General features: G+C 42.6%; 2 protein-coding genes across 12 annotated transcripts in view; one reads left to right on the top strand and one right to left on the bottom strand.

Moving 5' to 3' along the window:
- Nucleotides 1–23654, bottom strand: part of SOX5 (SRY-box transcription factor 5) — a 973495-nt gene that overhangs the window by 437754 nt on the left and 512087 nt on the right. For 5 of the 11 annotated variants that reach the window (XM_081957811.1, XM_081957804.1, XM_081957812.1 and 2 more), the window contains one exon: nucleotides 15118–15349. The exons of 3 other annotated variants lie outside the window; for them this stretch is intronic. In XM_081957811.1, coding sequence (XP_081813937.1) covers nucleotides 15118–15348 — 231 coding nt within the window. In that variant the 5' untranslated portion in view covers nucleotide 15349. Of the gene's footprint in view, nucleotides 1–15117; nucleotides 15350–20865; nucleotides 20877–23654 lie in introns of those variants that run through there. 3 more of the 11 variants (XM_081957810.1, XM_081957813.1, XM_081957806.1) reach the window with 2 other exon arrangements.
- LOC309394545 (zinc finger and BTB domain-containing protein 8A-like) lies at nucleotides 1989–2888 on the top strand. Its single transcript, XM_081957871.1, has one exon. The coding sequence runs from the start codon at nucleotides 1998–2000 to the stop codon at nucleotides 2484–2486; it is 489 nt and encodes a 162-aa protein (XP_081813997.1). The 5' UTR covers nucleotides 1989–1997; the 3' UTR covers nucleotides 2487–2888.

Raw genomic sequence — 23654 nt, forward strand, 5'->3', positions numbered from 1 at the left:
GAATAGAATAGAATTAGAAATGATGGAAATAATAGAATAGAATAGAATCAGAAATGAATGGAAAGAATAGAATAGAATAGAATCAGAAATGAATGGAAATAATAGAATAGAATAGAATAGAATAGAATAGAATAGAATAGAATAGAATAGAATAGAATCAGAAATGAATGGAAATAATAGAATAGAATTAGAAATGAATGGAAAGAATAGAATAGAATCAGAAATGAATGGAAAGAATAGAATAGAATCAGAAATGAATGGAAAGAATAGAATAGAATCAGAAATGAATGGAAAGAATAGAATAGAATAGAATAGAATAGAATAGAATAGAATAGAATAGAATAGAATAGAATACCTCTGAGATTTAATATCAGAATAAGAAGACCAGAATAAAGGAATATACTTTAGCTAAATACTTGAACGTCTGCAATAGTAGATGCCATAGAGTGACATCAGCCACAGGGCAGGCTATCCCCCAGATTCCCTGCAGGTAGAACATAGAATTGAATAATAGAGTTGGGGTTAGAGTTCTAGTCCAACCCCCTGCTTGAGCAGGAGACCCCAGACCATTTCAGACAAACGGCTGTCCACTCTCTCTTTAAGAAGCCCCCAGTGAGGGAGCACCCACAACCTCCGGAGGCAAGTTGTTCCATGGGTGGATTGTTCCCACCATGAAGAAATTTCTCCTTAGTTCTAGGTTGCTTCTCTCCTTGGTTAGTTTCCATCCATTGGGAACGAACAAAACCCTGAGACGAGGCTTATTGGTCTCCCAAGATTCACATGAGATGGGTTGCCGTGTTCTATTCCCTGTTAAATCCCGCTCGCTTTTACTGGTGAGGAAACAAGAACAACAACACAAGAAGAAGAAAAAAAACTCTGCCACAACGGCAGCAGGCATCAAGGTCTACAATGCATTTCCACCTCGTTGGTTTGTACACAGTTTCTCAGCTGCCCAAATAAACTGGCAGGCGCAGAGCCTCAAATACAAATATTTTCTGGTATGAAGTCATTCAATTGTCCAAATCACACAATTGTCCTCGCTAGGTGTGTGTGTGCCCGTTAACGGCTGGAAACAATAGAAGATATACAGTTCCCAGCACATACATAAAACAAGGTGTTTGCTTTTCAGGGTGATTATTTTCTGCTCAACTGACTCCCAATGAGTCCCTTCAAAGATGGCAGGGCTTCGCACACAGCTGTTCCTCCACAACACACTGCCAGTCAGCCACACCCTTGTGCACGGAGGCCTTTGCTTGGGCTCTGAACTTTCCAGTCACCCATACAGAAAGTTTGCCTGGGCCTGTTGCGACGAGCGTTGAACGCATTGATTTAAATCCCTCATTGTTCCACTCCTTTCTGTTTCCACAGTCGGCCACTTCAAAGACGAGCATCAAACATATTTCATCACAAGTTCCAGTCATTAAACAACCTCAACCTGATATTACTTTGGTGTCTGAGAAATATGCTGTCGGGGGGTTTGCTCCCCGGAGCCAGAACTGACTAGTAGTAGATGTTTGCTCAATTCTTGTTCTGAAACTATGTGCCGTATTTTTCGGAGTATAAGATGCACCGGAGTGTAAGACGCACCAAGATTTTGAAGAGGCAATTTTTTTTAAAAAAAAAAAGTTTTTGCACTCTGCAAACATCCCAAAAACGGCCCCGTTTTTTTTCTTCAAAAAAAAGGGCATGAATAGCCTTTAGGAGGCTTGTAGAGTGCTTGGGGGGAGCAAAAAATGGTCCATTTTTTGCAAAAATAGGCCCATTTTTGTCAAAAAAGAAGCATGCATAGCCTTTAGGAGGCTTATAGAGTGCTCCTGGGAGCTGGGGGGGGGGCAACATTGAGCAAAAAACAGCCCATTTTTTGGTGGGCGGCGGGGCGGCGGAGCCCGCGACACTCCGCACCGTCACCCCCGCCTCTCCCGCCTTCCATCCGCCCGCCCGCCTCCAGAGCCGCAGCCAGCCCAGCCCAGCCTCCGCCGAGCGATGACCTGCCACGGATGAGGTTCAAATGCCCCTTCTGCACCCACGTGGTGAAACGGAAAGCAGATCTGAAGCGACACCTTTGCTGCCACACGGGAGAGCGGCCGTACCCATGCGAAGCCTGCGGGAAAAGATTCAGTCGGCTGGATCACTTGAGCAGCCACTTCCGGATGATCCATCAAGCTTGCAAACCCATCTGCAGGAAATGCAAGCGCCATGTCACTGAAATGACCGGCCAGGTGGTCCAGGAAGGGACCAGGCGCTACAGACTTTGCAACGAGTGCCTCTCCGAAGCTGGGATCGACAGCATCCGCATTGATCTGGACACAGAGCCGCCCCCGGAGTTTCCTCTGGAGGAGGACAAAGACTCCAACTGGAATTACAGCGAAGACAATAGATCCGATGTGGAGATTGTAGAGGACGGCTCATCTGATCTGGTTATCCAGCAAGTGGACGACAGTGACGATGAAGCCGAGGAAAAAGACGTAAAGCCCAATATCAGGTAGGTATGAAGGACAGATCGTGAATAGAGTCCCTCCCCCTCCCCTCCTGTTAACCTTATGTCTCATTCCTTGTCTTGAGCGTTGACGCCCTGCCTGCCTGCCTGCCAGCCCAGGGTTCAGATGCACTCCGCTCTAAAGGCTTCCCCTGGCTTGGGCTCAACTGCATGCAGTGACGGACATGCCATTGTGTCTCTTCTGGATTTAGCTACTCCCAAGTATCACTATTTTATTGCATAAGGAGGCCCTCATTTCAAGATGGCGCGATGTATGAACAATTATTTGCAAACGGCGACCGTGATAACTTTTGATAATATAAAATTGTCCTCTTAATCCTTTTACAGAATTGGGAAGCCCTTCAAAATAAAAGTGAACAACTTCATAGTAATTCAGTTACTGAATTAAAATTTTTGCAAGTATAAAAAAAAAAAACAGCCCATTTTTCACTCATTTCTGTTCTCCCCACCTGCCAGGAGCACTCTGGAAGCCTCCTAAAGGCTATGCATGGCCATTTTGATGAAGGGGGCGGGGTTTCAGGAGGCAAAAAAATGCTGTATTCAGTGTATAAGATACACCCATATTTTCAGCCTCTTTTTTGAGGGAAAAAGGTTCGTCTTATACTCTGAAAAATACGGTATTCTATAATGAAAAAGCCTCAAGACAATGAAGTTGGATGTTAGCGTTGCCCAAAGGTGATTTTTCAAAAGGCAACTGGATTTTATTAGTTTTTCCTTGAAGATGTTTTGCTTCTCGTCCAAGAAGGTTCTTCAGTTCTGACTGAAGATGCTTCTTGGATGAGAAGCTTCTTCGTGCATTTCTTTGCGATTTGTCCCTTGTTTATTCTCTCTCTGTGTCCTTCTGTCCTCAGTATATTCCTTTATTCTGATATCTCATTCTGATATTAAATCCCAGAGGTAGTCAGGATCCATTCATGGCTGACAGTTCTTCATCTTATTCCTACCTGTTTCCTTTTCATCACGCACTGCTCTTATGGCCTTCAGTAAGCAAAATTCAGCTCCACATCTCTGATTAACAATCTGTAACTCAATTCTACTCATGCAATCTTATGCTTTCTCTAAATTAATTTAATTTCGGCGATTTAATACGGCAGCTTACAAGTGCATTAAAAAAAATAAAACAATTAAAACTCACAAAAGCCAGAAGATGTACAACGCATTTTCCTTTTTCACACTTGTACAATTCTCAGGGATCTGCTGAAAGTCAAAAACAGATATGCATACTCCTGCCTGGCAGGAAACCATGGTGCACTTCCTAAGTTTGCTCATTGTCACTTGTACTTTTAGCCAAAACTCTGCCAATGCCTTAAAAGCCCCACTTCACAATCAAATCTCCCTGAAAGTTTGGTGCTCACTTTTGCCACAAGTTCATGAGCAAAAAAAAAAAAAAAAAAAGAAGGGTCACATGAGCCCACCTCATTGGGTCTGGCAAAGACCCTACGCTACAGGTAGTCCTCACTTACAACCCCAATTGAGCTCCAAATTTCTATTGCTAAGCAAGACTGTTGTTAAGTGAGTTTGGCCCCATTTTATGACTTTCCTTGCCACAGTTGTTAAGTGAACCACTGCAGTTGTTATGTTTGTGTTGTTTTATTGGATTGTTGAACACAGCCCTGGGTTGCTTTTTATGGGGTGGGTGCCTATACAATACAATACAATACAATACAATAGTAGAGTTGGAAGGGACCTTGGAGGTCTTCTAGTCCAACCCCCTGCCTAGGCAGGAAACCCTATACCGTTCCAGACAAATGGTTATCCAATATCTTCTTTAAAACTTCCAATGTTGGGGCATTCACAACTTCTGGAGGCAAGCTGTTCCACTGATTAATTGTTCTAACTGTCAGGAAATTTTTCCTCAGTTCTAAGTTGCTTCTCTCCTTGATTAGTTTCCACCCATTGCTTCTTGTCCTGCCCTCAGGTCCTTTGGAGAATAGCTTGACTCCTTCTTCTTTGTGGCAACCCCTGAGATTTGACTAATGAATAAAGAAATAAACCACACCCCATATGTTTTATCCTTTTGTTCCTGTGTACTTTTGAAGAAAACTTTGCTTAAATTATGTTAAAGGATAAGCAATGAGACATCTATGAATGGCTGTTTGGGGGATCAGTATCAAGCAATGGGAAAGATTATGCTTAAGAGAAGCATATGGGTGTTTTGCATACAAAAGGCACTACATTAGACCTCAAGTCATTAACTTTCTCAAATGGAAAACCTGGAAAACCCTTCACCTCCAATTAAGGATAGTTTCAAGATCACGTGAAGTGACAGTATTATTTTATAGTACACGAAAACGATCACACTTGGAATACTGCATCCAGTTCTGGTCACCATGATACACGAAAGATATTGAGACCTTAGAAAGAGTCTAGAGAAGAGCAAAAAACCTTACAAGTGTTGTGGGCCACCAGCGGCCAGCAGAGCTGACAGCATATTCGGACAGTGAGGAAGTCGGAGAGGAACATGGGCCAGTCTTGGAGTCTGGGGAAGACTCTGATGAATAGCTGGAGCCTCTTCCCAGTGTGCGCATGCACAGAGTTGCCAGACAAAGTGAGCAGCTAAAGAACAGGGAGAGACATGGGAGTAAGGCCACAGGTGGATGAGGAATGGCCCCTCCCAGAGGAAATAAACGAGGAGCGAAAGGGAAATGGAGTTTGCAGGAGACTATTAGTTTGCTTCATTGATTCGTGACTCTCTGAGACTCCTTGCCAAGTTCTGCAGAATATCATCCTGTCAGCTCTACAAGCCAGATAAGGTCTGTGACTGTAAACCCTCCCTCGAAAGACTTTGCTGGATGTGAATGAGCAGAATTCACAGTCAATTAATAAAAGGGTATTTGTCGGGACAAGGAGTTTGCTTCATGCTCTCGGGAAGGCTCAGTCAGAACAATAAGAGGCCTGGAAGCTAAACTCTACAATGAACAACCGAGAACTAGGTATGTCTGAGCCTAACAAAGAGGAAAAAATTAGGGCAGACATGATAACTGTCTTCCAGTACTTGAGGGGCAGTTACAGTTGAGTCAACCTATAAGAGGGTCAACCTATGCTCTAAAACACCTGAGGGCAGGACAAGAAGTAATGGGTGGAGAGATCCAACCTAGAAATAAGGAAAACTTTCCTGACAGTGGAATGTCATTCGGTGGAATGACTTACTTCTGGTTGAATGCTCCGCCACTGGAGGTTTTCAAGAAAGACAGCATTTGTCCAGAAAGATATAGGGTCTCCATCTTGAGCAAGGAGTTGGACAGATCTCCAAGGTCCCTTCCAACCCTATTATTCTATGTGCTATACTGTCAACCTTAATGAAAACTAGCGCAATGGAATAATACTTTCTCCAATGTTTTGCTAAAGGTGTGCTGGATTAGAGTCTCCCTAGCTCCTAGATCAGTGATGGCAAACCTTTTTCTTACGGCGTGCAAAAATTGTCCATGTGTGCGCTATTGCGCGCACGTGTGGCCACACCAAATCAATCCTCCCCGCCCATCTGCGTTTGCATGTGCAACCCCCCTCCCGGCCATGCGTACAGAACCCTTCCCCAGGCTCTGGAGACTTTCCTGAAGCCTGGGAAAGGCAAAAATGGCCTTCTCCGTCCCATCCCGTCCCCCGGACGCCTCCGGAAGCTGGAAATGGATTGTTTCCAAACTTCCGGTTGACCTGTTGGGGTCATTTTTCACCCCCCCTCAACCTCCAGACGCTTTCGTGAAGCCTGGGGAAGGCGAAAGCAGCATCCCCCAGCCCTCCGGAAGCCTGAAAATCAGCTGGTTGGCGCATACATATGCGCCAGAGCTGATGACTCATGTGCCAGCAAATATGGCTCCGTGTGCCACCTGTGGCACACATCATAGTCCTGGATTATAAAGCCATGGTGCGTGAAAGGGGACTATGAGATTTTGGGTCCAACGTTATCTGATGGCACTACATTGCCCAAGATTGATGTTTTAGGTTGAGTGTCAGAGTAGCACTAGGGAACTCCAGATTCAACACAAAGCCATAGAGCTCCTTAACTGATTATAATCCAGCTTCTGTCTCCTTCCTCCAGTCTGCCTAATTCAGAGGCAGGGAACGATGGCCTCTTTATGAACTTGTGAACTTCAACTCCCAGAATTCCTGAGCCAGCATGGCAGGGACCCTGGCCTAATCAATCTCAATGGGCCATTCTGAAAGTAAAAAGGTAGCTGGACAGGAGGGGGGCGGGAGGAGGTAGCCTGTTGCTAGTGAAATTAAGAGTACAAAAAGAAAAGCTCTCTCTCTCTCTCTCTCTCTCTCTCTCTCTCTCTCTCTCTCTCTCTCTCTCTCTCCCTCCCTCCCTCCCTCCCTCCCTCCCTCTCTCTCTCTCTCTCCCTCCCCCTCCCCCTCCCTCCCTCTCTCTCTCCTCTCTCTCCTCTCCCTCTCCCTCCCTCTCTCTGTCCAAGGATTGTCTTATTTATTCAGGCAACACCCTGGAGTAATTTTGTAAGACAATGTGAGTGTACGCACTCGATGCAGAAATATCAGACTCCAGTTTTCAAGACTAAAATTATACGTATGGGAAACAGCTTTCAAGTGCTGTTCCGCAGATGACATTTAGAGCAATAATGTTTGCGACAACGTAATTCCATCATAAGATAAATATCAATTTAGCATGGGGGAGAAGACATTGAAGTAGAACAATTGCAAACTTTTTACAGTGCCGTTATTTGCTGAATTTTAGTTGCTCAATTGTTCTGGGAAGCTGGCTGCCTCTCGCAAAGGGAACCCCATCCAGCTGACCCGGGGAAATGATGAGTGTGTGTAAATGGAAGTGCCGTACGCAGAAGTGCATAATTATGCTCCGTATTAACTATGCCTTATTGCGCGGCTTCACATATGGCATTGTAGCCAGCCATATCTGAATCTTTTGCAAATCTCTCTGCTATGCTATTTAGGCAGATCACATTCCACACCGTTCAAAAGTAATTACACTTTTGTCTAAAGTGGAAGGAGACGGTTTTCCCCAAACAATGAAAACAAAAATCTCATTATTAAAGCTGGCACAATAATTAAGCCGGTGTTCACCGCACTCTGCATTGTCTCATCACAATGATATATACCCAGGTAGTCCTTGACTTGCAACAATTCATTTAGTGACCATTTGAAGTTTCAATTACATTGAAAAGGTGATTTATGACTATTTTCCCCACGGCATTTGTAGCAGCCCCATGGTCACATGATCAAAATTTGGATGCTTGGCAACTGGCATAGCTTTATGATAGTTTCAATGTCCCTGAGTCTTATGATCACCTTTTGTGGCCCTATGACAAGCAACGTCAATGGAAAACCCGACTCACTTAACAACGGTGCTGCTAACTTAATAACAGCAGTAATTCCCTCAATCACTGGGCAAGAAAGGTTGTAAAAATAGGACAAAATTCACTTAAAAACTGTATCACTTAGCAACAGAAATTTTAGGGTTCAATTACGGTGATATGTTGAGGGCGACCAGAACTCCAAACAAGCAGCAGAATATTATGGGAATAGATCCCTCTGTTTTGCCTATCAGTTCTCAGCATGTTCAATCTTGGGAAATCTTGGACCGTCGCTAAGGAAAGGGCAAATTCAAACCTGGGAAAGAAAATACCATATTTTTCGGAGTATAAGACGCACCGGAGTATAAGACGCACCAAGGTTTTGAAAAGGCAAATTTAAAAAAAACACGTTTTTGCACTCTGCAAACCTCCCAAAAACAGTCTGTTTTTTCGCAAAAACGGGCCTGGTTTTTTTCCTCAAAAAAAGGGCATGAATAGCCTTTAGGAGGCTTGTAGAGTGCTCTGGGGGGGAGCAAAAATGAGCAAAAAATGGCCCGTTATTCACAAAAACAGGCCATTTTTTGTCAAAAAAAGGTATGGATAGCCTTTAGGAGGCTCATCGAGTGCTCCTCGGGGCTGGGGCGGGGGCAAAATTGAGCAAACAACAGGAACACTCTGAAAGCCTCCTAAAAGCTGTGAACGGCCATTTTGGTGAAGGGGGTGGGGTTTCTGGAGGCAAAAATGCTGTATTCAGTGTATAAGATGCACCCAGATTTTCAGCCTTTTTTTGAGGGAAAAAGGTGCATCTTATACTCTGAAAATTACAGTAGTAGACAATGTATTTTATGGGGATCATTATATACAGGTAGTCCTCCTTGCGAACTAGCCTAAAAATACGAGTTTGAGGTGTAGTTATAAAAGAAGAGACAGACATTGTGATCTCCGGAACTTAAAATATATTACCCACTTAGCTTTTGTTAGCCTCTGCTAACATCGTCAGAGTGTAAAAACGACCATTGAAGAGATATTAGCTTTTATACATCATTGCTCAATTTGGCCATTCCGCGTGTGATAGGCCTATCCACCTGCCTCCCACCTGTAATTAGCTCTGTCATTTTTTTTACTTTAGACATGTTAATCGATGGAGGCTTAGTCCTCAACTTGCAACCATTAATTTAGTGACTGTTCAAAGTTAAAACTGCACTAAAAAAAATGTCTATAGAGATTCTCAGTCATCCAGTTCATGGTTGTCCCAAAGCTGCTTTTTCAAAAGGCAAGCGGATTTTGTTTTTCCTTGAAGAGGTTTCGCTTCTCATCCAAAAAGCTTCTTTAGTTCTGACTGAAAAGCGTCAGTTCTAAACTGAAAAAAAAAGGAGTTGACAACAAATCCCTGCACTTAACAGCATCTCCCTGGTCAGGTGATCAAAATTTGGTTGCTTATTATCTGGCCTGTATTATAATACAATAATAATACAATAATACAATAGTAGAGTTGGAAGGGACCTTAGAGGTCTTCTAGTCCAACCCCCTGCCTAGGCAGGAGACCCTATACCGTTTCAGACAAATAGCTATCCAACATCTTCTTTAAAACATCCAGTGTTGGGGCATTCACAACTTCTGGAGGCAAATTGTTCCACTGATTAATTGTTCTGTCAGGAAGTTTCTCCTCAGTTCTAAGTTGCTTCTCTCCTTGATTAGTTTCCATCCATTGCTTCTTGTTCTACCCTCAGGTGCCTTGGAGAATAGCTTGACTCCCTCTTCTTTGTGGCAACCCCTGAGATATTGGAACACTGCTGTCATGTCTCCCCTAGTCCTTCTTTCTCTTAAGCTAAACATACCCAGTTCCTGCAACCGTTCTTCCTATGTTTTAGTCTCCAGTCCCCTAATCATCTTTGTTGCTCTTCTCTGCACTCTTTCTAGAATCTCCTAGAATATTTGCAATGGTTGCGACATCCTGGGGTCATATGATTGTAACTTACAACCATTCCGGTCACTGCGAAGTCAATGTGGAAAGTCGGATTTGCTTAAAAACCTCATGATTCACTTAACAACTGCAGTGAGTCACTTAACTGTGGAAGAAAGGTTGTAAAATTGGATGTGACTCACTTAACAACCACCTTCCTTGTGGTCATAAGTAAAGGACTGCCTGTACAAGCATGCTTAGATGGACTTACCATTACTCTCCTCGTGAGCCAGGTTCAAGTCTTAGTGATTTCATTTAAAAAATGTCCATGTACCGTGTTTCCCCAAAAATAAGACAGGGTCTTATTTTCTTTTAACACCTGAAATAAGCACTTGGCCTTATTTTGGGTGAGGTTTTATTATTTTTGAGGTGCAGGAGGCGGCAAGCATGGGCACCTCATGCTCAATGCTGTGTTGTCATATTTTCAGGGAGGGCTTATTTGGGGGGGAGGGCTTATTTTAGCACATGCGCTCAAAAGCCCAATTGGGAGAGGTCTTATTTTCAGGGAAACAGGCAGTGGTGGGTTCCTACTGGTTTGGACCGGTTTGCCTGAACCGGTAGTGGTATGGCGGCTGGAGTTGCTGGAACCTGCAGCGACCCAGGCCCGCCACGGCCCCGAACCGGTTCCCCAGTGTTTTCTGCTGTCCAGTATGATTCTGCGCGTGGGCAGAACAGTTTTCAGTCAACTGCGCATGCACAGCAACGTGTGGTGGGCATGTGCGGGAGTGAAGTGAGCAGTGTGCATGTAAAACGCCCTCTCAACGAACTGGTAGTAAACCAGTTAGGAAGGCACCACTGGAAACAAGGTAGTTTTCCTGGCACAACTTAGAAGCGGTTGCTTGTTGCTGTGTTTTTTGGGATTTCCCAGTCTTAGCTCCAGCCCCAGGGTTTCCTGGAAGAACTAACCAGGAAATCCCACCACAAGAACTACCCAGGTCTGGCTTTTCTTAGCTGTGCCCCTAACCACCTGCTGAGAATTCAATACATTACAGGTATTTCCACAGGAAGAAGAAAAAACTACATTGGACCTGTCTGCTTTGTGTTTAATGATGAGGACAATGTCAAAATGAAGAAATGGCCAGCCTGATTTAACACGACAATAGCTGAATGTACAGAGATGGAAGCCAAGTTTTGAGAACTTAATACTCCCAGCCCTATCCATGGATCAATGAATCTGACCATGTCCCTTTCTCCTCTATCTAAACTGTTTCAAATTTCAGCCCTTTCTGCTTGATTGAGTTTGGGGTTTTGGGTAGATTCTTGTTCAAGACAATGAATGAATGGAAGGGAAGCGTTATCTGGCCCTCTCCCACACATGCCCTTCGTTTCCCCCTTTGTCTCCTTTAGAAATGTTCAAACAACGCTTCGTCCTGATTCAAAATGTAGCTTCCCCCTTCTTGTGTTTCTCCTCGCAAACTTTTTATTGTTCTGAAACTATCACGAGGAAAGGAGGAGGAAGAGGAGGAGGAGGAGAGTACAAATGCTTGCAATGGAGACCTAACAGACCAATGATAAGTGTAGATATTAAGGGGTTGACGATATTCTTTGCCCGCTTGGGTTTTCCTCTTTTCGAGGTGAAATTAATGCCCATCAGTGGTGGGTTCGGCCCGGTTTGGCTGAACCGCTAGTGGAATGCTGGCCCGGTTTGCAGAATCGGCAGGGACGCAGGCTGGCCACGCCCCCAAACCGGTTCCTTGGTCACACCATCACCATACTTTTTTTTTGTTTTTTGCATGTGCAGAACAATTGCCAGCCGAAAAATACGATATTTACGACGGTTACAGTGTCCTGGGGTCATGTGATCACTTTTTGAGATCTTCTGACAGGCAAAATCAATGGAGAAGCCAGATTCACTTAACACCCATGTTATTAATTTAACAACTGCAATGATTCAGCTAACGACTGTGGCAAGAAAGGTGATACAATGGCACAAAGTTCATTTAAGAAATGTTTCGCTTAGCAACAGAAATTTCGGGCTCAACTGTGGTTGTAAGTCGAGGAATCTATCATCTATCTATCTATCTATCTATCTATCTATCTATCTATCTATCATCTATCTATCTATCTATCTATCTATCTATCCTCTCTCTCTCTCTCATTCATCTATCTATCTATCTATCTATCTATCTATCTATCTATCTATCTATCTATCTATCTATCTATCTATCTACCTATCTATCATCTATCTATCTATCTATCCTATCTCCCACCTTTATTACTTTTAGAAGTAACTCAAGACAACAAACACACACAATATTTCTTCCACCTATTTTCCCAACAAGAATCACCTTGTGGGGTAGGTTGGGCTGAGAGAGAGTAACTGGCCCAAACTCACCCAGGTAGCTTTCATGCCTAAGGTGGGACTTGAACTCGTGGTCTCCTGCTTTCTAGCGTGGTGCTGTAACCACTAGACCAAACTGGCTGTCAAAATAATAAACTTGTGAAAATGAATTAAAAAAAAATAACAGCATGGCTTATCAGCTGAATTTTTCATGCTCTACCACCACAACTAATTCAAACTAGTTATCCCCAAAACTCTCCACTTGAATACAATGGACACTGGTCCAGGGTGCCAAATGTTTTGATCAATCCTTTCGGTTATGACTTTACCAGGAATTGGATTGTTTAGGATTACTAGGTGATTGCCTGGTTCAAGAGCATGATCAGAGTCTCGTGTTTTCTGTTTTTAAATGCTTTTGGGGAAGAAAGCAAATTGGCTAGTTTGGGATCAGTCGCAAACCAGAATATTTCTAATAAAGGCTTAAGCACCAAGAATATCGGTCAGGGCAGTGGTGGGATTCAAAAAAAATTACTACCGGTTCTGTGGCCGTGGCTTGGTGGGCGTGGTGTGGTTTGGTGGGCATGACTTGGTGGGCATGGCAGTGAAAGGATACTGCAAAATCCCCATTCCCTCCCGATCAGCTGGGACTCAGGAGGCAGAGAATAGATGGGGGTGGGGCCAGTCAGAGATGGTATTTACTGGTTCTCTGAACTTCTCAAAATTTACGCTACCGGTTCTGCAGAATTGGTCAGAACCTGCTGAATTCCACCTCTGGGTCAGGGTTTTCTTAAAAGGTTGCCAAGTATTCCTGCCTCTGCTTCATAGGGTCAACTTTTGAAGCAAGAACACCCCAAGATCACAGCTGATAAAAGATCAAAGAGGAACTGATGCCCTTGGATACTTAAAAGGAGAATGTACAACGAAGTATTGGCATTTAAGAAGATCTGTTACACAATTCTCTCCAACCAGCTATGATTCTATCTGCAAATCCCTGGATTTCTGCAATCAGTAGCAAATGATGAATCTGTCAGTTGGTTTCCCAGAGTTTCCCCATTCCCCTTTCTTAAATATAATTTAATCTATTTCTGCATCAATTTATAGTGCCTTCTATTTTAAAAAAAATACAACAACCTTGCATTTCTTTGATATAGATACAAAGATTTCTGTAGCTAGTCTGCCAGAAGTCGGAATTTTTGGCAAACATTTCTCCTACATTATAATGCATCGCTGTGCATGGTTTTCAGAAATGTATCGACATTTTGCTATCTATTTTTCCCTAATGCACAAAATTTTTATATGGGATCAATTCTGCATAAAAATCAGAGAAATGGGATTTGTGCATTGTATGAATAGTATGAAGTAGGTCTGCATGAATTTACAAACTAAGCACATTTTTTTTTCGTTCTTTACTAACGGTAAGCCAATATTCCATATTCTCTTTTAGTTCTAGTTGATCAGGTGTTTTTTTTTTGGGGGGAGGGGGTGTCCCCCTTTCATTCTGAAACAGAACCAGGAAAGAAAGAAAAAAAAGTTCTGAAAGACTTGTATACATTTGTAAACGTCAGGTTTACCAAAAGCTTCTTTGTTAGTTGTAAATAGATGGGGATATCAAATCTGGTATCAACTGAAATAAATAGAGATGAAAACATCCTATACAAGAAGAAGGCATCTCTTTTGCATAGCTTTATGGGGGGGATCTAATATGTGAATTACTAACATATTGTGTTTCCCCAAAAATAAGACAGGGTCTTATTGACCCCTGAAATAAGTGCTTGGCCTTATTTTCGGGAAGGTCTTATTATTTTTGAGATGCAGGAAGCCCCTTAACCTTGGCCTGCGGATCAGCATATCCAGAGAGGGCCAGAAGTTCTGTCTCTGTTTCTAGCACACTCTTTCCAGCCCTAGCGTCCCTGGGCCTGCTGCCCTTTTTGCGGCCCCCATGTGGATGGCAGGTGCATGTGGGGCCTTTCCCCCCCCCCCTTCCCCCAGGAAATGGCGGGAACCAACTGCATATGTGTTTAAATATTTTAGGGGAGGGCTTATTTTCAGAAGAGAGCTTATTTTAATGCATGCGCTCAAAAGCCCGATTGGACTTATTATCCAGGGAGGTCTTGTTTTTGGGAAAACTGGGTATAAAGAGTGCTTTAATTTATACATTTCCACATTTACTTGGATCAGACAGTGGGCAGGAATTCTGTAATGGCCACTTCATATTTCAGAAGTAGAGAAGACACGTGCAATTTTTATTTCTACCCAAGGGACTAATAATAGCCGCCCAGAGTCACCTTCTATTTATTTAATAAATAGAATGGAATAACAGATTTGGAAGGGATCTTGGAGGTCTTCTAGTCCAACCCCCTGCCTAGGCAGGAAACCCTCCACCACTCCAGACAAATGGCTATCCAACCTCTTCTTAAAGACGTCCAGTGTTCGAGTGTTCACAACTTCTGGAAGCAAGTTGTTCCACTGATTAATTGTTCTAACTGTCAGGAAATTTCTCCTCAGTTCTAAGTTGCTTCTCTTCTTGATTAGTTTCCACCCATTGCTTCTTGTTCTACCCTCAGGTGCTTTGGAGAATAGTTTGACTCCCTCTTCTTTGTGGCAACCTCTGAGATATTGGAACACTGCTATCCTGTCTCCCTGAGTCCTTCTTTTCATTCAACTAGTTTCTGCAACCGTTCTTCATATGTTTTAGCCTCCAGTCCCCTAATCCTCTTTGTTGCTCTTCTCTGCGCTCTTTCTAGAGTCTCCACATCTTTTCTACATCATGGCCGCCAAAACTGGATGCAGTATTCCAAGTGTGGCCTTACCAAGGCATTATAAAGTGGTATTAACCCTTCACGTGATAAATAATAAATAAAATAAAGAATAACGATTTGAACATTTCACGTCGTGATTGCTATCTAAAACAGGATGCAACTGGAGAGAACTGGAATGCCAGCAAGATGGCGTTTTCACCCATGATGGAAAGGGGGTCAGAGTTGTCTCATTATTGTGAGATGTTCCATCCATGCCAGTGGCAAAGTGGCTTGACGCACCAAAGGAGAGATCTTTAGATGCCAAGGGGGAGTGCGAAGGCAATGCAGAAGCACAATAGAGCCTGGAGGAGACCTACCATTGTGTTTTGCTGAGAGGTAGGAGTCCTAAGGCCGCAAGGCTCTTGCGTCAGCAGAGAAACTGGCTGAAATTCCTCAAAATAGGGCTTGTTGGGAAAACTCACATGCAAAGGAAGGTGAAAGGCTGGGAGGCCGCCACTCTCTTCCTCTTCCACTTTCTGTCTGCCTGTCACCATGGCTACCTCTCCATCTGCTTCCCCATACGGAGAAGCTGGTTGCTTGGAAGACATCCTACAAGGAACAAAAGAGGGGAAAATAATGAAACCTCCACATAAATCCTTAATGCCGTCATTGTGTGGTTAGGGGCCATTGTAACAGAAATGCCTTTTTGTGCTAGCCGAGGGCAGGAAGCCATCCAAATACCACCGCAAAGCACACACAACGGAGAACAATGGCCAAGCAGGTAGCAACAGAACAGTGCCTGTTTGTTGTGGGAATAATGCACTAATATAGCACTCTCTTGTATGCCGGCCTCTTAAAACACATTCAAGGAGGTGGGAAGAAAAACTACCTAAGAACACCACATAATGAAATGCAATTCTACTTTGTGCATTAGTGGTGGGGAGGGAGAGAAATAACCTCTCTATTTTAGAACTCCGAAGGAGTCTGCGAAATGAGGGAATGGAACAGGTTTTTGGTGTTCCAACTTCTTTCTTTTGTCTGCTCAAAGTTAGTAGAAGCACCGGCCCAAATTACACCCTTCTCGGGTTTTTGACGGTTCAGAGGAAACCTATTTGTATGACTCCGCAGGAGGACTATCCCTATCACTCAAGGCTAGAACCAACAAAAGAGTTATCAATAAAGAAGGAACAACACTGCCTTTTCAGTCCAGCTTCAGAAATTCAGCAGTTCGGCACACAGTGAGTTAAGCAAACGGGTTTCAATAAGCCAGTTTGCTCTAGTGGTTAAGGCACCAGATTAGAAAGTGGGAGCCATGAGTTCAAGTCAGTGGTGAAATTCAATTTTTTTTACAACCGGTTCTGTGGGTGTGGCTTGGTGGGCGTGGCTTGGTGGGAAGGATACTGTAAAATCTCCATTCTCTCCCTACTCCAGGGAAAGGATACTGCAAAATCTCCATTCCCTCCCTACTCCAGGGAAAGGATACTGCAAAATCTCCATTCCCTCCCTACTCCAGGGGAAGGATACTGCAAAATCTCCATTCCCTCCCCACTCCAGGGGAAGGATATTGCAAAATCTCCATTCCCTCCCTACTCCAGGGGAAGGATACTGCAAAATCTCCATGGTCACCTCACTCCAGGGGAAGGATACTGCAAAATCTCCATTCCCTCCCTACTCCAGGGGAAGGATACTGCAAAATCTCCATTCCCTCCCCACTCCAGGGGAAGGATATTGCAAAATCTCCATTTCTGCCCCACTCCTGGGGGAAAGATACTGCAAAATAATAATAAAATAATAAAAGTGGGATACAAAAATAAACAAATAAATAAAAATAAAATTAAGAGATGAACAAGCCCTTTGGCAGAACTTATATCAAAATGACCCAGAAGAAGAGATAATTGTATAACTATACTTATGTTTGATATAAGGGAAATTGGAGGTTCCTTCTTTCTACTTTTCCTTATTCTTTGCTCCTTCCTTCCTTCCTCCCTTTTTATTAATTTGTGTTTGTTTTATGTTCCTTGTAAAAGTTTAATAACAGCTTATAAAATATCAAAACAACCAAGAACCCTGCCCTTATTGTAAATGCACAACCCCTTTGTTCATTCTACAGAAGTATCGCCTCTCAAATTTCACAGCGCAGGACGAAGAGATAAAAAGCATTCCCTTACCCAGGTCCTGTGATTCATAAACAATTGTGGAACTATATAGGCAGAGACTTCATCGTTTTTAACATTTTTTTCAATCCATCCCTTCTCTCCTTGAGATACTTACAGCCACGGAATTAAACAATCCAGAGTACCAGACATTAATGAAAGAAGTCAAACCAATAACTCACCAAATTAAATAACAAAACATAAAGAAAAGAGTCAGAAAGACAGACAGACGCTAAGAGCAGATGTATATTAATTTGTCATTAAGGATACAAGGAGATAGAACAGATGGAGCCAATAAATTGGAAAGATAATATTGACAGCACTATTGCTACTAGAGAAGGTTCTATTTTTAGCTCAGAAGGAAGGAAGGAACCTTTGAGCTGTGTCTCCTACTCTCGCCATGGATGGTCAATAGTAAGGGATGTTGGGAGTTGTAATTCAATGACAACTGGAGTACCGTGTCCCAAAGATGCTTTTTCAAAAGGCAACTTTTCCTTGAAGCTGTTTTGTTTCTCATCCCAAGAAACTTCTTCAATTCTGAACTGAAGAACCAAAGAAGCTTCTGGATGAGAAGTGAAGAAGAACTGACAATGCTTCTAGATGAGAAGTTAAACGTCTTCAAGGAAAAACAAAGTCCAGTTGTCTATTGTAAAAGCACCTGCGGGGACAACCATGACCTGGATGAGTGAGACTCTCTATAGACATGGGATGCCATGTGTTTCCTAACTAGGGTCAAGCCTGTCATGGTCAAGGATTCAGGAGCTGATTCTGAATGCGAAGAAGCTGCTTCAACAGAACCTGTAGAATGTCAGCCTCAGGAGTTACAAACCCAAGAATCACCTGAGGCTGATCAAACATAGGTCCCGCATGAGCAGTTGGAGCATTCAGAGGAGGAGGATGTTGGATCTCCCATCCCCCATGTCTATTGAGTAAAGAGGAAGACAGAATAGAGATGTTCTATGAGGCTCCTTGCCAAGCAAGAGAGCAAATCTTGTCCCATGATCCCTTGTTGGAAGCAACTTTCTGATCTTCAGCTCCTGCTTGATGTTTGTGGGGGCTCTGCTTGTGAAATTCTGACCTCTGGGTTGACTGAAAGCCTGACCTGACTTTTGGAATTCTGGAATGAATTTTGACTATTCTTCTGCACTCTCCTGTTAAAAGCCAAACCACTTGGGCAATCTTCCTTCAAAGTCTGTTTTGGTTTACATTCCTTATCTGCTGTTACCTCCTCAACCTTGAACAAAGTGTAATTTACGTAGCAGCAGTGTGTGTCAGTGTAGAAATTGAAATTAAAAGCAGGACAAATTTTTAGCATAAAAGGAGCTGGAATTGAAAGAAGAGTTTTAATGATGAACTCATATGATGGGCAGATCCACACAAAAATAGAAATAATATTTAGGACACTCCAATCTGGGGACCTTCAAATTCTTGGTCTTTAAACCTATTTGCCAGATTGATTTCGAATTATAGAAGATGAAGACCAATCCATCTAGAAGATACCATACTGAAGACTCCTGGTTTATAACTTTATAACTTACAACAAGTACTTAAATAAAGTACTTATGTGCCACATTGAAGTATGTGAAGATAAATGGGATAGAAAAATAACATGAGCGACTGAAATCTCTGACTATTAATGATAGCTTCTAAAAGAAGCTTAAAGAAACTTTAGAAAAGACATTTTTCAAACAAAGTTTTGTTTTTAAGTTTGATGCTTGAGTATCACGGTTCTGTGTGAATGAGTGAGGAGTGGGGTTTCCCCTTCTTTTTTCTAATTTAGCCATTTTGATCATATTCTCCAATGTAAATATGAAATTGAGTAATATACATAAATGTCTAAAAATAATAAATGTGACATAAGGCCCTGGGAAAAAACATGCATTGCTTTAAATAAGGGAGGGAGGCACTGAATATTGGGGAAAATAAATCAAACTAGGGGAGACATTATAGCAGTGTTCCAATATCTCAGAGGTTGCCACAAAGAAGAGGGAGTCAAACTATTCTCCAAGGCACCTGAGGGCAGAACAAGAAGCAATGGATGGAAACTAATCAAGGAGAGAAGCAACTTAGAACTGAGGAGAAATTTCCTGACAGTTAGAACAATTAATCAGTGGAACAGAAATTGCCTCCAGAAGTTGTGAATGCCCCAACACTGGAAGTCTTTAAGAAGATGTTGGATAGCCATTTGTCTGAAACGGTATAGGGTTTCCTGCCTAGGCAGGGGGTTGGACTAGAAGATCTCCAAGGTCCCTTCCAACTCTACTATTGTATTGTATTGTATTGTATTGTAAAGTCTAGTGGGACTCAGGATTACGCAAAGATGCAGCTGCTTTCAAGAGTTCTAGAAAGGTGCTACATCTGTACCCACGTGCTCCAAATCACTGTTTTAGAATCAATTTCCAAGTTTCGCACAGCCCTAAAATCTAGCAGTTTCACACACAAAAAAAAAAAACACGTGAGGAAATAAAGTGTTTCTATCCCCCCCCCCCAAAAAAATCACCCTGGTTAGTAAAACAGCCCCAAGGGAAAAGAGTCTGATGTCAGGAAAGATTGAAGGCCAAAGGAGAAAGGGACAGCAGAAGATGAGATGGTTAGATTGTGTCATCAACGCAATGAACATGAATTTGGACGAAATTTGGGAGACAGTGGAGGACAGGGTTCTGTTGTGCTGTCGTCCATTGGGTCACAAATATTTGGACATGACTTAGAGACACAACAACAAAAACAACCATAGCACCCACTGTGCATTGGACAGTTGCCAACACAGCAGATAAGTATGTTTCTTTTTTTTTTTTTTTTTACAAAAGGGACCTATAAAAAGTGATGCTCAGCTATTTGAAAGAGGGACATTGCTCTATTTGTTGGGCATTAATCGTCCATCTGTGTTTAATATTTCTTTTGCCAAAAACTGCTACCTTTGTTTTATTACAATTTATCTTCAATTATCCTTATACCGTTTCAAGCCAAGCAGTAACTAAAGGAACCCTTCAGAACCAAATACTATGGGTTTTTTTTTTTTTTTTTTTGGAACAAAACAATAAAATAACATCAAAAGCATTTTTCCCAACAAACAGGAATGATAATGGTAAACTTGAAGCATTTTTAGCACAGCAATTTATTTCAGAGTAGAAGATGGATTGATGATGAGATCAGCAGCCTGGGGCGAAGATACGACAAGATACTATTTATTAAATTTACATCCCTCATTTCCATCAAAAGTGGCATTCAGGATGATTGACAATAATAAAATACAGATTACAACTTGAATTCTGAACATGAGGAGTTAGTTAAAAGGGAGATCAGCTCAACAAAAGGAAAGGTATCCTTCTTGTTTTGTTTCCATTCAATCCATTCTCACCTGAATAATATACGTAGACAAATGGAGCTGTTTGCCTACTGCATTTTGCTGAACCATAACAACAGAAAAACGAACGCAGGAAAACAAAGTTTGTATAAATCTTGGTTTTCAAATGGCCTCCCTCACTTGACTGTCTGAATTTCATCCCCTTTAGGGAAGGCAGGCACCAGGGTGGGGAAAATGGCCCATCCATAATTTACACTAACAATTAACAGATAGTCCTTAATTTACGATCACAAATGAGCCCAACATTTCTGTTGATAAGCAAGGCAGTTGTTAACTGAGTTGCCCCACTTTACAATCTTTCTTGCCACAGTTGTTAAGCGAATCACTGCAGTTGTTAAGTTAGTTACCTGGTTGTGAAGTGAATCTGACTTCCAGACTGACTTTGCTCGTCAAGAGGTCACCAAAAGTGATCACAGGATTCCGGGACACTGCAACGGTTATAATTACATGCCCAGAGTCTGAATTTGGATCACGTGACCGAGGGGATCCTGAAAAGGTTGTAAGTGTGGGAAAACGGTCTTAAGCCACCTTTTTCAGTGCTGTTGCAACTTCAAATGGTCAGTAAAAGAATGGTGGTATGTCGAGGACTCCTTATAACCATTACTTACATAAGTAACGTCATGGGTCCCAACTACCAGGCTGCATCCAAACTTTTACCTGTGAAGTGGAACAGTTTGACTTCAGAAATTTTGGGCGCTACATCACAGGATATTTTTTGAGAAGAGTCTAGACCAAACTCGTGTCAAACTCGCGTTGTCACGGAGTTATCACGTATGTAGCATGACTTTTTTCCCTTTCACTAAACCGGGCATGGAGCATGTGCATGCGCAGAGTTGCCAGACGAAGGGAACAGCTAAAGAAAAGGGGTCGACAATGGGAGTAAGGCCACAGGTGGATGCTGAATGGCCCTCCCAGAGGAAATAAAAGAGGAGCGAAAGGGGAGTGGAGTTTGCAGGAGACAATTAGTTCACTTAATTGGTTCAAGACTCTCCGAGACTCCTTGCCAAGTTTTGCAGATATGGGCCTGGCAGCTCTCCAAGCCAGATAAGGTCTGTGACTGTAAATCCTCCCTTGAAAGACTTTGCTGGATGTGAATGAGCAGAAATCACAGTCAATTAATAAAAGGGTTTTTTGCTGAGACCAGGAGTTTGTTTCATGCTCTTGGGAAACCTCGGTCAGAACACTGTTTGAGCATGCGGCTGGACTAGAAGACCTCCAAGATCCCTTCCAGCTTATTCTATTCTAACTTACGTTTTATCTTCTAATTATTCGACGTATCTGGCAGAAACAGAAATATCATCCCCCAATTAGTTGCCTACAAAGAACTGAGTTGCTTTTAGTTTGGCAGATAGAAGCTGTGCAAGCTTGAGACATAAAGGCTCAGAAAATACCCCCCAATAAAAGTGAACTAAAATAAATGATGTAACTACTTCTGTAAAGTCCCCATTAATGGCAATGGAGTTTACAAGGAGAATGGCTTGTAAGTGTACAACCCCTTTGTTACTAATAGAAGAGAATATCTGTAGCTCAGGGCTGAACTATGGGGTTTCCTTGGTGCTACCGTATCTGAACATGGTTGTTTTCTTGCAGATGTTTCATTACCCAAGTAGGCAACATCATCAGTACTAGACCCTAGCACTGATTATGTTACTTAATTGGATAATGAAATGTCTGCAAGAAAATGCGGGCTCTCTACCCCCGCTGGGGATTTCCTCAGCCTCTAGTGATTGAGCAGGCAGCGTGGAGGCAATTTCAATCGCTTTAGCAGCAATTTAAATTTTTTCCTTTAAGTTTCTTCAGGATCTCAGGATGAACCCAACCGTCCGTTGATGGACTGAGTCGATAACTGGGTGGAGCCTAGTGACCAAGGCGTGGCTAAAAGAGCTTATCTGACTCAGTCCAATCAAGAGAGGACAAGGTCAACTCATCCTGGATACTCCTCCCCTCACTATGTAGAACAACCAAGCTCAGAAAAGGACCCCACACCACTTTGTTAAGTTATAGTGTTAACCTTCCAATTTTGGCTCTTTCAGCCTAGGACAGTGTTGGCAAACCTTTTAAAAAACGAGTGCCGAAACGGGAGTGCGGCGGGGAAGTGCTGGAAATCTGAAGACCAGCTGACTGGCGCACACACATGGGAGCACCGAAAACTAGAAGAGTAGTTCCCGGACACACATGTATGCACCGGGGAGCTGAGCTTCTGATTTCTGGCATGCACATATGCACCGGTCAGTTGGTCTTCCTGTTTCTGGCATGCATGCGCGTAGTATGCACCAGAAACCAAAAGCTCAGCTTCCTGGTGCGTACATGTGCACCCGAGAGTTGGGTCTTCCAATTTCTGGCACTCCCGTGCATGTGAAGATCAGCATGCTGGAACCCAGAAGAGCAACAGGAGGCAGCTGGCTTGCCGGGAGAGATGGATCTGCGTGCCACTTCCAGCACATGTGGCATAGGTTCGCGATCACAGGCCTAGGATGACTTGATTGCCATCTTCTGTTCTTAACATGACAGCGACAAAGCACCTCATATTCAAAACAAAAAGAAGTTGTCGGCTCGTGTGCGGCCATCATTAATCCCCCCTCCCCAATTGCTCAGACAAAAAAAAATATGTCTACTCTAATCTTGCTTCCTTCAGCAAGAAATACACTCCAGAAATATGTCAAGAATACCACAAAAGTGTTTTTTTGGGGGGGAGGGGAGGAGAGGCACGGTTTATCCCTGTCCTTTAAAGTGACAAACACCCAATGTGGCAAAAGAAAAAGATAGGAGGTTATAAATTGGAACTTGTTGAGGAATTAATTAAGGGATTCATCAATCATTACAGAGCTAACACCACATCTATATGTAGATGCAGTTAAAATCCCGTCATCTGCCATAACCTTCCTGCAATCTACAGGTTTGCAAAGCCTCCAAGTCCTTCTCATTTGCCTATTTATAAATGATTTTGTATAATCTAGCATTAAGACCTGTAATTATAAAACAGCATTAAAAGCAGGCCTGCATGGTTATGGATAATTATAGTTGGTATACTTTGGAGCAGACAATCTCAACAGAAATAGAAACCTTTTTTCATTCAAACACAAGCTTTGCCATTTTGACAGTTCCAAGTCCATGGGATATAACAAGATGGTTTAAACTCTACGTCTTATTTTTTTTCCCCTTTTCTTTTTCTTTTTTTTTTCTTCTTCAAAAAATTGTTCTTAGCCTCCCTCCTCCTTCTGCTAAAACTAAACTGCTTTCTTACCAACCCTTGAGAGGCTTGAACGGAGCTAAATAAATAATTTTTGATACCTAGGAATAAAATGAACTCTCCCTGAGTTTTCCACCAGCTTTTTCAAAGTTCAGCCTTCTTAAATAGCTCAGTCTTCAGCTTTGGATTCTACACAGGACCGGCTTT

The sequence above is a fragment of the Natrix helvetica genome (assembly GCF_964273705.1).
Source record: "Natrix helvetica genome assembly, chromosome: 6".
NCBI lineage: Eukaryota > Metazoa > Chordata > Lepidosauria > Squamata > Natricidae > Natrix > Natrix helvetica.

What these genes read in the sequence shown, in the direction of transcription:
- LOC309394545 (XM_081957871.1), top strand. Translation starts at nt 1,998, where the DNA reads ATGAGGTTCAAATGCCCCTTCTGCACCCACGTGGTGAAACGGAAAGCA.